Source organism: Ipomoea triloba, chromosome 11 (genome assembly GCF_003576645.1).
Source record: "Ipomoea triloba cultivar NCNSP0323 chromosome 11, ASM357664v1".
NCBI lineage: Eukaryota > Viridiplantae > Streptophyta > Magnoliopsida > Solanales > Convolvulaceae > Ipomoea > Ipomoea triloba.
In genome coordinates, this window is record NC_044926.1 from 4,700,936 (window position 1) to 4,716,502 (window position 15,567).

The 15,567-nt window shown below is 32.5% G+C and overlaps 1 protein-coding gene across 2 annotated transcripts; it reads left to right on the forward strand.

The window, feature by feature from the left end:
- The first annotated feature begins 9,514 nt into the window (after window positions 1-9,514).
- On the forward strand, window positions 9,515-15,486 carry LOC115997081 (OVARIAN TUMOR DOMAIN-containing deubiquitinating enzyme 12). 2 transcript variants are annotated; one of them, XM_031236555.1, is made up of 11 exons: window positions 9,515-10,025; window positions 11,206-11,647; window positions 11,730-11,860; window positions 12,264-12,337; window positions 12,648-12,702; window positions 12,955-13,029; window positions 13,159-13,232; window positions 13,334-13,454; window positions 14,153-14,237; window positions 14,679-14,735; window positions 15,144-15,486. In XM_031236555.1, exons 2-11 carry the CDS (start codon window positions 11,224-11,226, stop codon window positions 15,230-15,232), a joined length of 1,185 nt encoding a protein of 394 aa, XP_031092415.1. In that variant the 5' UTR covers window positions 9,515-10,025; window positions 11,206-11,223; the 3' UTR covers window positions 15,233-15,486. The 2 variants fall into 2 exon arrangements, with proteins under 2 accessions (XP_031092415.1, XP_031092416.1); XM_031236556.1 differs by having other exon boundaries at window positions 9,520-10,025; window positions 13,334-13,382.
- Window positions 15,487-15,567: the final 81 nt, after the last annotated feature.

Below are 15,567 nucleotides of genomic sequence, written 5' to 3' on the forward strand. Positions count from 1 at the left end.
CTAGAGAAGGCAATCAGTGCCTTCCCTAGCAGAAGGCAATTGGTCGCCTTCACTAGTAGATGACAATCGACGACGGTTCGGTTGTCGCCGATTTTTCGCCGAAACTGAAATGACATGTAATAGCATGATATTTACCAGTTCTTGGATTTCATTGCCTCAATAAAACATTTTTAAGGGTGTAACTGTACTTCTTAAACGTTTAAGGACTTAATTGACTTTTAAAGTAAAATTTAAGGTTTATTTGACCATTTCCCCAAATTTTTTATACTCCGTATTATATTATCAAAAGTCGTATACCATTTACTACAGCTAAGATTAATGACCAATTAAATATGGATTTCCACAGATTTTTGGACTTCTCCATTGATGATGGCACCAAATCATCTGCTAACTGGTATCACCCTGTGTCTATTGGCTTGGAATATAATTTTATACTAGAAACTCCAATCAAATTGGTGTCACAGTTAGTTTAATAACCACAAAATTCTAAATTTAGCTCTCTGTAAGGATTATCTATTGACATTCATGATTTGAGACGTTCAACTATGGACAACGTAAATTAGTTTACCTCATTGTAACCCTTCGCTTAGATCATAATGTAAACTTCACTTAAAGTATACTCTCAAATAGTGGATGCGACTATTTTGTTCCTTAATTTGTTGTCTGTTTTTGACATAAAGAATCTTGATCATCTGCACTGCCTATACTTTCTTTGTTGATACCATAACCCCATAATTTGGTCATAAAATGAAACTGGGCCAGTCAATCTTATCCCTCAGAGTCTTCAACTTCAGTCCACTGGACTTGTTATTCAAGCTGCTTTTCTGGGTATACCACGCACCAAATGGGCTCAATCTCAAAGCTTGCCATTTACACCTCGTTTGGTTGGAGGAAGGAATTAAGAAGGAAATAAATTGTAATTTGACGGGAAAAGAATAATGTAAGAATAAAATAGAAATTCAAATTACATTGTTTGGTAGGGAATAAAATTAAAGGATTATTGGGAATGAAAGGGGAAAGTGTGTAGTTATATCGAAGTGTAATTGTAGTTGTGTTGACTGAAATATTGAATAAATTGTGTCCTACTACTACTACTATTATTATTATTACATTAGGATTATGATAATATTAAGTATTTGATATGTGGTGCAACACTAATAACCTACTACTACTACTACTACTATTATTATTATTATTATTATTATTATTATTATTATTATTACTACGTTAGGATAAGTTATGATAATATTAAGTGTTTGATATGTGGTGCAACACTAATAACCCAAATAGGTAGATTTCGTTTATGATTAAGAGACTGATTAGGGTTTAGAAGACCTAATGATATACAACAACCACAATGATTACCCATGGTTATATAAGGTCCTCTAACGGTTCACATTATGTTTTTTATATACCATTTAGAGAGAGTTGAGTAGAAGTGAGAGACAAAATACTTACATAACTTGCAGCAGTGCAACTGTCCAGATCACTCAACCTTTGTTGGTTCAGAGCTATGGCTGGAGGTTAGTACGATCTTTATTATTGCATATTATGATTTCATGTGATATAATTAATCTAACATAAATTACTTAATACTCATGATTTACTTGGATGATAAGGTTTCGTGTTCGTGATCACGATGGCTGTGGTGGTCTTCATCTTTTCATATCTTACGGATGCTTGCTACTCCCCAAGTGATGTGATATACACAAACAACTTTTTTCTTATATGACATTGGAATGATTAAGTGAGTATAGTATAGTTTTTATAGAATAAAGTAATAAGTTTGATTATATTCTTATGAAGATGTACTCTTTCGATCAAACTTGTTGCACATAATTTTTATAATTCGATTTATATTTTATTTGTAATTTGCCACTTTTATAATGGAATGAGATTAAATCCTTCCTCCCCAAATATAATTATGTTCATATTGTAGTTGTTACTTTTACACTTTAGAAAATCAAAATGTCCAAAAGTGGATTAACTCTCCAACTTGAAAATTTTTATTTTTTATTTTTGATAATAAGATAAACGGGTCTATATTGGTCCATAGTTGGCTCAAACTAATAAGGTTGATACAAGTTTTTATCCTTAGTTAATTTGATTGGGGATACATAAAATTCATTGTTTTTTTTATACCAACACAAGATCATGCTTTATAAGTAAAAGAATCAAAAGAAAAGTAAAAAAGTATTGTGCCAAATTTAACAAGGGATGATTTTGGCCATTCAAATGCTGAAAATAACAAGTCTGGCCTGCCGGCTTCGTTTGACAGAAAAGTGGTGGAAACGCCGCCGTCCGTTCCATTAAACAACGATCCATCTTTTACGACTTTCCAACTGCTCCCATATTGTGACGTGTCATCTTTTTGGCTCTGAACCAGATTCACAACGTTCGATTTATCGCTGCGTTTTTTTTTTTTTTTTTTTTTTTAACTTTTTACCTGTCTTCATCGATCGTCCCTGATATCGGATCATTTTTACGGCCTCAATTACTGAAGTTCATGTCGGATTTTATCCTGTAAAAAGAAGCGCGCTTGTGTGTATTGGCTGATGCATCTCGGTTCCTTGTAAAAAATATATATATATTTTAATCACATTAAGATTGGGATTAGGGTTTTGGATAACGCTGTTTTTTAGTTGTTGCTAACAAATTTTTTTTTGGGGGTGCTCCTATTTGTATCATTTTAGGCATTTAAGGAATAGATTGTAGGGGTTGGATGATGAAGCATACATTCGTAAAGGTTAAATCGTTGACTGGAATTCTTTTTCCCCCCATGATCTCAATGGGCTGTATTTTATTTGATGGCGTGCATTAGGAGAAATGTCATTTGCTTATTAGCTTTTATTTGTTAATGTTGTATTGTGATTTAGATTTCTTGACCTCTGTTAATGTTGTACTGAAGTTCTTTTCTTGCCGTCCACTTTACGAAGATCGTGATCATTCTAGGGTTGTTTTGTGTTGAATTATGATTCTATAAAATGTGCTTTGAAATGTTTAATTCTCTGCATTCATTCATATAGTCTCCAAATGCTTCTTATGATGTTCAGATGTTGAATCCAAGATTAACATTTGGCGTGCGTTTGGAAAGCAGGAAAATGACTTCTGTAAAATGAATTCATTTTCCGTGTTGGGATGTACTCCGGAAAACTGTCTTGTTTGGTTCATTTTCCGGAAAATGAGTATAAATATATAATTATATATTTTTATTATTTTATTTAAAATATAAAAATATATAAACTAATAATATTTATTTTAAATTAATTAATTAATTAAAAATATTTTTTTAAAAAAAAAGGGACGGCGGTTGCCCGGTTTCCGGCGGAAACCAGAGCCGGCCAGTTCGCCGACTAAGGAGGGACAGCTCCCTCCTCGCTATGGAGCCTTGTTCCCATTTCCGGAAAACGACTTCCGCACTTTTTGTCCGGAAGTTGTTTTCCGGAATTTTGCATTGATTTTCTGTGGTCAACGGAAAATGTTTTCCGTTGACCACGTTTTCCTGCTGTTGCCAAACACACGAAGCCTGGAAAATGATTTCTGGAAATCATTTTCCGGACTTCCAAACACACCCTGGTTGAAATTAACTCTGAAATCTATTGTAATAGGCATTCTAAAATACAGGACTGAAGTTAGGTCATATGTTGTGCATGTCCCATAATTAAACTCTGCAGGATATCTTGTTTTCTGTTTTTTTTTGCCATGCTATACTGTTGGGAATATTTAGATGTACAAGTAATTTTATCCTCTAGTATTACAAGCCAAAGTTTTCTGCTTGAATGAATAGTGTTCTAAGCTTGCTTGAATGAATACTGTGTTATCATATCATCTATGTATAGCTTTAAGCTAGATTCATAATATTAGAAACAACACTAATTAAGTTCGTTTGACAAGTTTTCAAAAAAAAAAAAGTTGGTTTGACAAATTAACTTAATAACCACAATATTCTAAATTTGAGTTGTCATATTGGATGTATTTCTCGCATGTCAAATCCATCTTGACAAGTAATTTTTTAGATTGGTAAAAAAAATGAATTTGACAAAAGCAACCATTCGTATTATGTCTTCACATAGGATACATGAAAAGGCTCCCTCTTCATCTCCAAAATGGAGACATAGAGGGTCACCTCTTTGTCTCCAATCGAAGGCAAATCTTCATCTCCAGCTCAAAAGCATAAAATAGGACATTGGATTTTGTTTTGTTTGTTTGTTTTTGGTAGGTTATCAATTTAAAAGGATGTCATATTAATACTATTTCGATCAATTGATAATTGTGTACACATAAGATTAATTATAGATTTTCAATTGAGATGTGATGATTAAAAGTATAGGGAAAAAAGTGTTAATTAGACCATTAAATTTATTATATTTGGACAATCTGGTCATTAAATTTAAAGTGTGTATAATTAAGCAATTAAACAAGCAAAATATGTAATTAGGATTTTTTTTTCTAAATTCTTTAAGTAGAATCTGATCACATTGCTTACATGATATGTACTAGCTTTTTCATTTCCTCTCTAGGGCTAGTTGAGAAAAAAAAATATTGAAATGTTTTTAACTCAAATTTTATTTGAAGAAAAAAAAAATCTCCAAATTGCATTTTTTTTTTTGGTTTAATAGTTCAATTGAATACGTTTAAGTTCAAAATCTCAATTGCACAAAAATCGCAATTTCTATTGCCTTATAATATTGAGTTAATTCAAAGAATGGTCTATTGACTATGATATTTATCAAATTTCATCATCGGCTTTCAATTTAACCGGAGTTTTTTGGGAGAAGAAACTTGAGTGGTTTTTTTTTTTTTCCTTGGTATCACCCTGTGTCTATTGGCTTGGAATATAATTTTATAGTAGAAACTCCAATCAAATTGGTGGCGCAGTTAGTTAATAACCACAAAATTTTAAATTTGGCTCTCTGTAAGGGTTATCTATTGACATTCATGATTTGAAACGTTCATGTTTGTTTGTTTGTTTTTTGTAGGTTATCAACTTAAAAGGATGTCATATTAATACTATTTCGATCAATTGATAATTGTGTACACATAAGACTAATTATAGATTTTCAATTGAGATGTGATGATTATATTAAAAGTAATAGAAAAAAGTGTTAATTAGACCATTAAATTTATTATGTTTGTGCAATTTGATCATTGAATTTAAAGCGTGTATAACTAAGTAATTAAATGAGCAAAATATGTAATGATTTTTTTTAAATAAATACTTTAAGTAGAATCTAGTCACATTGCTTACATGGTATGCACTAGCTTTTCATTTCCTCTCCAAGGCTAGGTGGCTAGCTAGTTGAGAAGAAACTTAAGCTTTTTTTTTTTTTTTTTTTTTTTTTTTTTTTATGGAAATCGATCCACGACTTCTAGTATTGGGTCAAGTCTATGATCAAAAGTCTTATACCATTTACTACAGCTAAGATTAATGACCAATTAAATATGGATTTCCACAGATTTTTGGACTTCTCCATTGATGATGGCACCAAATCATCTGCTAACTGGTATCACCTTGGCTTGGAATATAATTTTTTAGTAGAAACTCCAATCAAATTGGTCGCACAGTTAGTTTAATAACCACAAAATTTTAAATTTGAATATCTGTAAGAGATTTCTATTGACATTCATAGTTTGAGATGTTTAACTATGGACAGCGTAAATTAGTTTACCTCATTGTAACCCTTCGTCTAGATTATAATGTGAACTCCACTTAAAGCCAGGCCCGTTCCTATCACTTTCTTGGCCCGGGGCATGTCAAAAAAATAGGCCCTATATGAACTTAACATATATTTTTATACCTAAAATTTAAATTATATATATATATATATTTTAAAAATACTATTGCATACCATATAACTTAGAAATAAGCTAAATTCACAAGTTTTTAACAATTTTACATACACAATAATAATCATGAAAAAAATTTATTAATGCTTTCCTAAATACAAAGTAATCAATAAAGGCATCAATGCCTTCATAAATAAATAATTATAGTTTATAAAAATGAATAAAAATATAAAATCAAATAAACTTAAAAGCAATAAAATTGTTATCATAATAAATAATAAAATAACTATTAATAAAAATTTATAAAACAAAACTTACAAACAAGGATGAAGCTAAAAATCATCGTGATTGGGGACGTGGAATCAAAATACTTCAAAATACAGTAAAGTATACATAACAAAATATGAAACATAATTAAGTTAATTTGATAAAATGGTTTGAATCGAAAATGCACTATAAATCACACATCTCCTATATTGATATGATATTTATAATACTATTTTCTTTCAGTGAGATCAATTTCAAATTTTTCTAAAATAATTTGAATACGATGAAACATAATAGAAACTTCAAAATACATTGACTTAATAATTCATAAAAAGCAAACTATTATTTAAATTTTTATTAATAACTAAATCACAAAATATATTTTATATAAATTAATTAATCAAGTTAAATAATTTTTACAATTCATAACCCATTCTAAAAGTTCACAAAATAACACTTGTTATAAATACTTTTGTAAATTACTCATTATAAATAGATTTCAAAATTATAAACAAATCTCTCAAATCAATTTTTTATTTAATAGAGTGTTGGGACATTATAAAAGTTCACAAAATAACACTTATTATAAATATACAAGTATTAAATTATACAATTATAAATAAATCTCACAAATAAAAAAAATTGAAAGTACAAATCAATTTTGTATTTAATACAAGGTTGGGAGGAAACATATCCAATTGATTTAATACATTATTGGGGAAAAGCACAAATCAAATTTTTATTTAATACAAGGTTGGGGGAAACATATCCAATTGATTTAATACATTCTTAGGGGAAAACATAACCACATAACGAAGCCAATGGGTCTCAACCCTGTGATCATCATTACAAAATGGCACATGCAATTTTGTATCCTACCAACTAAGCCACTTCATCTTTAAGTTAAACATAAGAATTTTATTTACTTATAGAGATATTATACACTATATATATACAAGTGATGGGGTGGGTGGGGTAGGCCCCCTCCAAGCAGGGCCGTCCCTGGGAATGCGACTTATGAGCTTTTCAATAAATCAAATGAATATAATTTTACAGTACAAGAAAGTTTTTGTTCCTTAATTCTGGTTTTTACATAAAGAACCTTGATCATCTGCACTGCCTATACTTTCTTTGTTGATACCATAACCCCATAATTTGGTCATAAAATGAAGCTGGGCCAGTCAATCTTATCCCTCAGTCTTCAACTTCAGCCCATTGGACTTGTTATTCAAGCTGCTTCTCTGGGTATATATCACGCACCAAATGGGATCAATCTCAAAGCTTGCCATTTACATGCCGTTTGGTTGGAGGAAGGAAATAAGAAGGAAATAAATTGTAATTTGACGGGAAAAGAGTAATGTGAGAATAAAGTAGAAATTCAAATTACATTGTTTGGTAGAGAATAAAAGGATTATTGGGAATGAAAGCGTGTAGTTATATCGAACTGTAATTGTAGTTGTGTTGAAAGGAAACTGTATGCAGTGTATATAAAATGAAATTGAATATACTATACACACAGAGTTACTCTTTGCGAAACGGGTATCGTTTTTTTTCAGTAAAAGAAACACACTATTTTGATGCTTGGACTGCGTGGTACACAGTAAAATTTGCACCGATCCCTAAGCATTTTTATGCATTGCCAATTATACCCCTAATTGTCCAATTGTATGATGGTTAGTCCAATAAAGCCATCTATTCTAATTAAATATTTGAATATTTGGTAATTAAATTAAAAAAAAAAATGAAGGTGCGGTTTGAAGTCACAACACATGCCTAGTTCTAGGTGCCTAAATGTCTACCATGGTCCATGATTAGTTTATTGTCATGTCCCCCTTTATTATATAATATATACAGGTTTTATATGTGTACTCAAAAAAAAAAAACAAAAACAATTTATATATGGTGCCAATAACTGAATAACACTCTATTTATATAATGATGTATATTATATTTTGTTGTATTAAATACTATTAGTATAGAAAACGAGGAGCGAGCTAGGATGAGCTTGATGAACCACTGTAACACATTGATCAAGCTTTGAGTGATGATCACGTGGGGTTACCTAACCCACATTGGCTTTATGAGGGCAGCGGCTAGTCCGAGACTGTGCCCTTTCATTTAAAAAATATTATTAGTGTTAATGTCAATAACACTTCTTATATCCATGTATAGCACATACCATTGTACAAAGACACGAAGTGATATTAATATATAGTTCAATTCATAATATATTAATATATAAAACAGAAATTATTACGAGTATAATTAAATGATGGTGTATCTTGTAATTTAATTTAAAAATATTTATATTAAAAAAAAGGAAATTTTAATACTAGAGATAGATATATGTTGAATATCGATGCGAAAAAGAAATATGCTTACCCCATTGTCGTTACATGTTTGTTATCAAATATTGGTTTCATACTTTCATTTGTTGCTTTACATATTCACGCATGACTTGAGAAATAAGTGAGTATTGGATAGTTTAATAAGTTGACTGAAATATTGAATAAACTGTAACGTAGTCCTACTACTACTACTATTATTATTATTATTATTATTATTATTATTATTATGATAAGTTGTGATAATATTAAGTGTTTGATATGTGGTGCAATACTAATAATCCAAATAGGTAGATTTCGTTTATGATTAAGAGACTGATTAGGAATTAGGAGACCTAATGATATACAACAACCACAATGATTACCCATGGTTATATAAGGTCCTCTACCGTTTCACATTGTATTTTTTATATACCATTTAGAGAGAGCCGAGTAGAAGTGAGAGACAAAATACTTACATAAACTCTGCAGTAATGCCAGATCACTCAACCTTTGTTGGTTCAGAGCTATGGGTGTGGGTTAGTACGATCTTTATTATTGCATATTATGATTTCATGTGATATAATTAATCTAACATAAATTACTTAATACTCATGATTTACTTGGATGATAAGGTTTTGCGTTCGTGATCTCGGTGGTTGTATTGGTCATCTTTTCATATCTTACGGAGGCTTGCTACACCCCAAGTGATGTGATATACACAAACACCTTTTTTATTATATGACATTGGAATGATTAAGTGAGTATAGTATAGTTTTTATAGAATAAAGTAATAAGTTCGATTATATTCTTATCAAGATGTACTCTTTCGATTAAACTTGTTGCACATGATTTTTATAATTCGATTTATATTTTATTTGTAATTTGCCACTATTATAATGGAATGAGATTAAATCCCTCATCCCCAAATATAATTATGTTCATATAGTAGTTGTTACTTTTACACTTTAGAAAATCAAAATGTCCAAAAGTGGATTAATTCTCCAACTTGAAATTTTTTTAGCCCAAAATGCTTATACATCAATATTTTTGGACCCAATTGATCAATCCTTTTGAAGATTATATAAAAAATTAATATAATTAAATGATAAAAAATGGAATATACTACTTAAATCTCAATTAATTAAGTGTCACGCCACGCATCCGAATAGGATTGGTTTAATGCATCCTTAACAAAAACCGTCGACAAAGCGAAAGCAGAATCCGACGCCGTCTCAACTCCTCATCCAAAACATCCCAACCGTCGTTCCCGCCACGTGCCGCTTACACGGTTCGCCGCATAAATATCCATAGCGCCAAAATCAAAAAAGTCGGTTACACAACCTTCGACGGAAGGGGAACGAATCGGGCCCCACTCAACCGACTTCTTGAAATACCGTCCGGCCTGCCGGCTTAGTTTGACAGAAAAGTGGTGGTCACGCCGCCGTCCGTTCCATTAAACAACGATCCATCTTTTACGACTTTCCAACTGCTCCCACGCCCTCTTCTCTATATTGTGACGTGTCATCTTTTTTGGCTCTGAAGCAGATTCACAACCGTAGATTTATCGTTGCGTTTTTTTACTTTTTACCTGTCTTCATCGATCGTCCCTGATATCGGATCATTTTTACGGCCCCAATTACTGAGGTTCGTATCGGATTTTATCCTGTAAAATAAAAAGAAGCGCGCTTGAGTGTATTGGCTGATGCATCTCGGTTCCTTGGAGTATATATATATATATATATATTTTAATCACATCAAGATTGGGATTAGGGTTTTGGATAACGCTGTTTTTTGATTCAAGGTGAATTAGTTGTTGCTAACAATTTTTTTTTTTTTTTTGGGTGCTCCTATTTGTATCATTTTAGGTATTTAAGGAATAGATTGTAGGGGTTGGATGATAAAGCATACATTGGTAAAGGTTAAATCGTTGACTGGAATTCTTTTTCCCCCATGATCTCAATGGGCTGTATTTTATTTGCTGGCGTGCATTAGGAGAAATGCCATTTGCTTATTAGCTTTTATTTGTTAATGTTGTATTGTGATTTAGATTTCTTGACCTCTGTTAATGTTGTACTGAAGTTTGTTTCTTGCCGTCCACTTTATGAGGATCATGATCATTCTATGGTTGTTTTATGTTGAATTATGATTCAACATGTTTATTTGTCTGCATTCATCTCCAAATGCTTCTTATGATGTTCAGATGTTGAATCATGGAAAAATTTCAAAGATTACATTTGATTGAAATTAACTCTGAAATCTAGTATAACAGGCATTCTAAAATACAGGACTGAAGTTAGGTCATATGGTGTGCATGTCCCATAAACACTGCAGGATATCTTGTTTTCTGTTTTTTGGCATGCTATATTATTGGGAATATTTAGATGTACAAGTAATTTTATCCTATAGTAGTACAAGCCCAGATGGTTTCTTTTAGTAAGGAGCTATGCATGAACAGAAAAGAATTCATTGTCGCATCCGTGCATGCTTCATTCAAAGATTGTTTGATATGCAAGAGTGGAAGGAAAATTTCGCAAAATTTGGAAGTTGATGAGCAGAATGCTTTTATATAAGTGAAGGGTTAAAATGTGAAGTTTTATGCTTGAATGAATACTATTCTAAGCTTGCTTGAATGAATACTGTGTATTAGATATTTATTTCTTTCCCTTTTAATGGGATGTATACAACGCATATAAATACAGAATTTGGATATTCCCTGCATTTTATTTTCAAGGCTTTATTATATACCAAATGAATCAGAATACAATGTTTTGGCATGCAAATCTTTTAAAGGTATAATTCTGTGTTCATATTTTATTATTTTCAGAGATCCAAGTGTGATAAAATGAAATGTTATGAGCCAGACCCTGATGTGGTTCGGTGGGGTCTCCATCTTATAGATGTTTGCTCTATCAATGATGGTGGTTCTCCTGTCACCATTACTCAGTATGACAGGGACTTATCTCAAACTGAACTGATTAGAGAAGGTTATAATGGTACTTCATACTTACCTCAAACTGAACTGCTTAGAGAAGGTTATACTGGTACTTCATACTTACCTCAAACTGAGTTGAACAAAGAAGATTGCTATGTTCCATCACATGCTAATGTGGAGAACGATGAGATAATTGCTCATACCCTTCAAGAGGAATTATCACGAATTGCGATTGCTGAATCCTCAGGATCTTCATATGTTGAGGAAGAACATCAGAAAGAGTCAGTTCTTTCTCAAGATTGGCTTGGATCTTCAAAGAGACACTGCAACTTTGGTATGCAATGATAAGAGCTATGTCAATTCTTAGTTTGGCTGTCTTCATTCAATTTATTTTAACGAAACTCTTAAAATGGTAGGGTACGAGAGGAATTGTGAAATGTCAGTTGGTCCGAGTGGTCAAGATCTTTTGCCTCAGATTGAAGATGAATCTACTCTTGATGGTGAAGTGGGCAAAAGATTGAACCAGTCCCAGATGGTTGCTGTTCCTGTGAGTGAACTTACTTGTATGCATTGTGGGAAATGATATTGACATACTAATTCTTTTGGGTAATTGACTGTGAAATTTTTACTTTACCTCATCTCCTTGGGGCAAATACTCAATACGTATTGTATACATAGTAAGACTTGCAACAATGGGAATAATAAGTTTTTAATGTGCGGTGTGCCACAAATGGTAGTTGGAGTTTGGCAAATTAATTGATGATTATATATTCAGATAGTGAGGGAGTTCGTAGTCTGAACTTGCATCTGTGTATCTGCTCATAGTCATCTGTCAACTAGTTAGTATAACTTATAAGGGTTAAAGGGTACATCTCTATTTTTGACAAGTTGCTACCACCTGTCTGCAATTGATTGAATATCTTACTCTTTCAATTGTTTCTCTTTGTCAGCATGTTCCTAAAATTAATGGAGAAATACCTTCAGTTGATGAAGCTACTTCAGATCATCAGAGGCTGATGGACAGGTTCTGTCAATATCTTCCATCTCTAAACTTGATATTTTTCTGCTTTAGCTCTTAGCCATTTAACCCATTTTCTATTCAATGACTAGTCTGTCTATTAGGGGTTCAATACTAGGCTTAAATATTATGGGGTTTGAAAATTATGTTGGAGTTATATGCTATGGGTATCAATATCCTGGAAATCAAGTAGTGGAGTATATAACCAAACCTTTCCTGAAAACAAATGCTTTTTTTAGAATTTTATTATTATTATTATTATTATTTTATACCTTACTCTTTGTTTACATGGACAGTTTTCTTTTGCTACTTTCAGGCTTGAGCTATATGATCTTGTTGAGTCTAAAGTTTCAGGAGATGGCAACTGTCAGGTTAGCTTTACTCCCTTTTCATTTTTCCTGTTGTGCTTTAGTTCTAGGGGTGCCAAAAAAGCATTTTAAATTTGTGTCCCTTATGTGGAATCTTTTCATACTGTGTTTTAACCCCAAATGATTTGACAGGCTCAATGGTATTCGAGTGTGTGATGACTTTCATAACCTTTTTGGTTGTGTGTGAAATGCAGTAGTGGCGCTTTAAGCTTTACAAGTTTACATTTGCTTTATAGTTTTCTTGTGCTATTGCAGTTCCGGTCACTGTCAGACCAAATATATCGTACTACTGACTATCATAAGTTTGTGAGGGAACAAGTTGTCATTCAGGTAAGTATCCAATATGCTATAAGCTTTTATTATTTCAGAGTAAATTGTCCTTGCTTTATTTGATGACAATGTGTCCAACTAAAATTGCAATATATTCCCTTTTCTTTTTTATTTTGTGTTATTTTCCAGCTCAAATCCCACCCAGAGTTGTACAAGAGTTATGTTCCTATGGCTTACGATGAATACCTACGGAAAATGAGCAAGTATGCAAAAATTGTATATCTGTTTCTTTTATTGGCTATGCTTTTAATGAAATGCTCCATGTTAATAGTGCTTTGTTGTTTTTCCTATTAAAATGATGAAGGACTGGTGAATGGGGCGATCATGTCACGTTGCAGGCTGCTGCAGATGCGGTATCAGCTGCTTTCATTTTCTCCTGTGCTCTATGCCTGAAAAATCAACTCAGAACATCTTTCCTAACTAATGTCTGCAACTTACTTTGGAAGATGTTGTGAGAATTTAGTAGTTATATTCACTTTCAAAATTATATGATGACCATTTTTACGCTAATTGGTACACAAACTAGTCATAATGTATTGTAGTTCGTAGGTTTCTTGCAAATTTTTAGATTGGGCATATAGAGACAAGGGAAGAGGGGGAATGTGGGTGTTCTTTGCTTGGTGTAGTAAGGATCACATATATAGGTTGCTTGATCAGGAGTAGATTGATTGTTTCAGATGCTCTCCTTGTCTTAAGGTGTCGTTGGCTTTACAAGAGAAAGCTTGCCGGAGAAAAGAAGTTTTCTCTTTATGATGTGAACATCCTTTTTTCTGCCACCCCATCTGTCCCTTCATGGGTAGAAGAGAACAGAAGTAGGCTATTGAGTAACAAGATCTAACTTAGGGTAATATGAATTTGTTAGATACTTATTGCACTTAGATAATTAATGTCAGAACTCTTTATCCAATCCTGTACCATGTTATATAATAGATTTTCATATATGGATGCTTGCGACTCTTGACTGTGTTCTGAACTCATTGTGTTGCTTTTGTTTGCTTGTTGCCTGATCTCGACTGTGAAATGATTCCATTAGTAATGTTTGTTTATTGTAATAATAATTTTTTTGTCTTCTCGGGGAACATATTGGATAATTGACTAATTTTGCAGTGTAATACTATTGCAGTTTGGTTTTAAGATATTCATCATCACATCGTTCAAGGATACATGCTACATCGAGATACTTCCTCACATGCAGAGATCGAAGAGAAGTACGTCTAACATGTAACCTGAATCTGATTATTAAGGAAAGTAAACTAGTAAAAGAAAATTTAGGGTGTTGAGGCGAGGAACTTCATGGGATGTAGGACAAGTTAATGCAGAATATCTGAAGTTCTCAAAGAGTCCTTAGAGGCGAACTATCATGTGGGATAAGCATTCCCCTTTTCATTGGATGGGAAAAAAGATTTATCAGGATCAAGATCTTATTGGCATAAAACCTGGAATTTCTGTTGAGGATTTAGATGATAGGCTTACGTGCTAGAAACTAAAATGGGATAATAACGAGTGTAATAGATACAGGAGAACAGATGAACACCTTCAAGATTACTTGAGCTTTTATAGTTTTATTATTCTATTTTACTGTTACAGAACAGAAAAACTACTTTTGGGTTGTTCTCTATTTCAAGTTAATTGCCTTTTGTTGCTTGCAGCTATTTTCTTGAGTTTCTGGGCAGAAGTACATTATAACTCCATATATCCAATAGGAGGTAACCCTTATTCTCAGTCATAATGGCTTGGCTTTTTATTTCAACAAATGATACGCCTTTGTTTGCCTTAATCTTTAATTAATTGTACTTGTCGTAAACTCAACCAGCTGGCCTTCATTATTTCAAGAAATGCTATTGCCACCTTATTTAGTGGTTTAGCCTTTTCACCTGAAAAGCTGAAACATTAATCCTTGAAAGTGTGTTTTTTTTCCTGTAATTTAAAACGATGTCTGTTGTCTTCACTACCTAAAATATGTCCTTCCCATTTTTGGGAGGAGAATGGATCTTTGAATATTTCCACTCCTCGGTGCCTTTTGGAGTGGACTTTATCTGAGATTAAGCAGATTAATGTCTTTGATGAATATATTCTCTCTCGTCTTGTGAATATCTGATTCATCTATTTCACAGATCTCCCTACAGGCGAGCACGACAAGAAGAAGAAGAAATGGTGGTGGCTTGGGAGTAGCCGTTGGGCGACTTCCCCGAATGAAGTTTGACACAGGAAGTCCATGTCTCTTCTCTCTGGGGAAGAAAGACTGACTGCTAAGGAAAAAACTGAATCTGAGTTGATTGTGTATATTGTCATTTGTTAGCTAGCTTTCCCCCCTCCCCTTTTTGTATAGCAATTTTGCCTAGTCTTTTTGTTCTCTCTATTTTTATCATTCAAATTCATTGGACAAAAACCTTTTCTGCCTAAATAAATGTAGTCAAAAGATGATGGACCATTGATATAAGATTCATTTTTAGTATATTAAATGCCCAATTTTAGTACACTACATAAAAATAAACTTTCAGCCTTATTTGTCGAGATCGATTTCTCATAAAAACTGTC

What these genes read in the sequence shown, in the direction of transcription:
- LOC115997081 (XM_031236555.1), top strand. Translation starts at nt 11,224, where the DNA reads ATGAAATGTTATGAGCCAGACCCTGATGTGGTTCGGTGGGGTCTCCAT. An exon ending in CATCAGAGGCTGATGGACAG is followed by an intron (nt 12,338 to 12,647) that starts GTTCTGTCAATA and finishes TGCTACTTTCAG; the next exon opens with GCTTGAGCTATATGATCTTG. An exon ending in CAGGAGATGGCAACTGTCAG is followed by an intron (nt 12,703 to 12,954) that starts GTTAGCTTTACT and finishes GTGCTATTGCAG; the next exon opens with TTCCGGTCACTGTCAGACCA.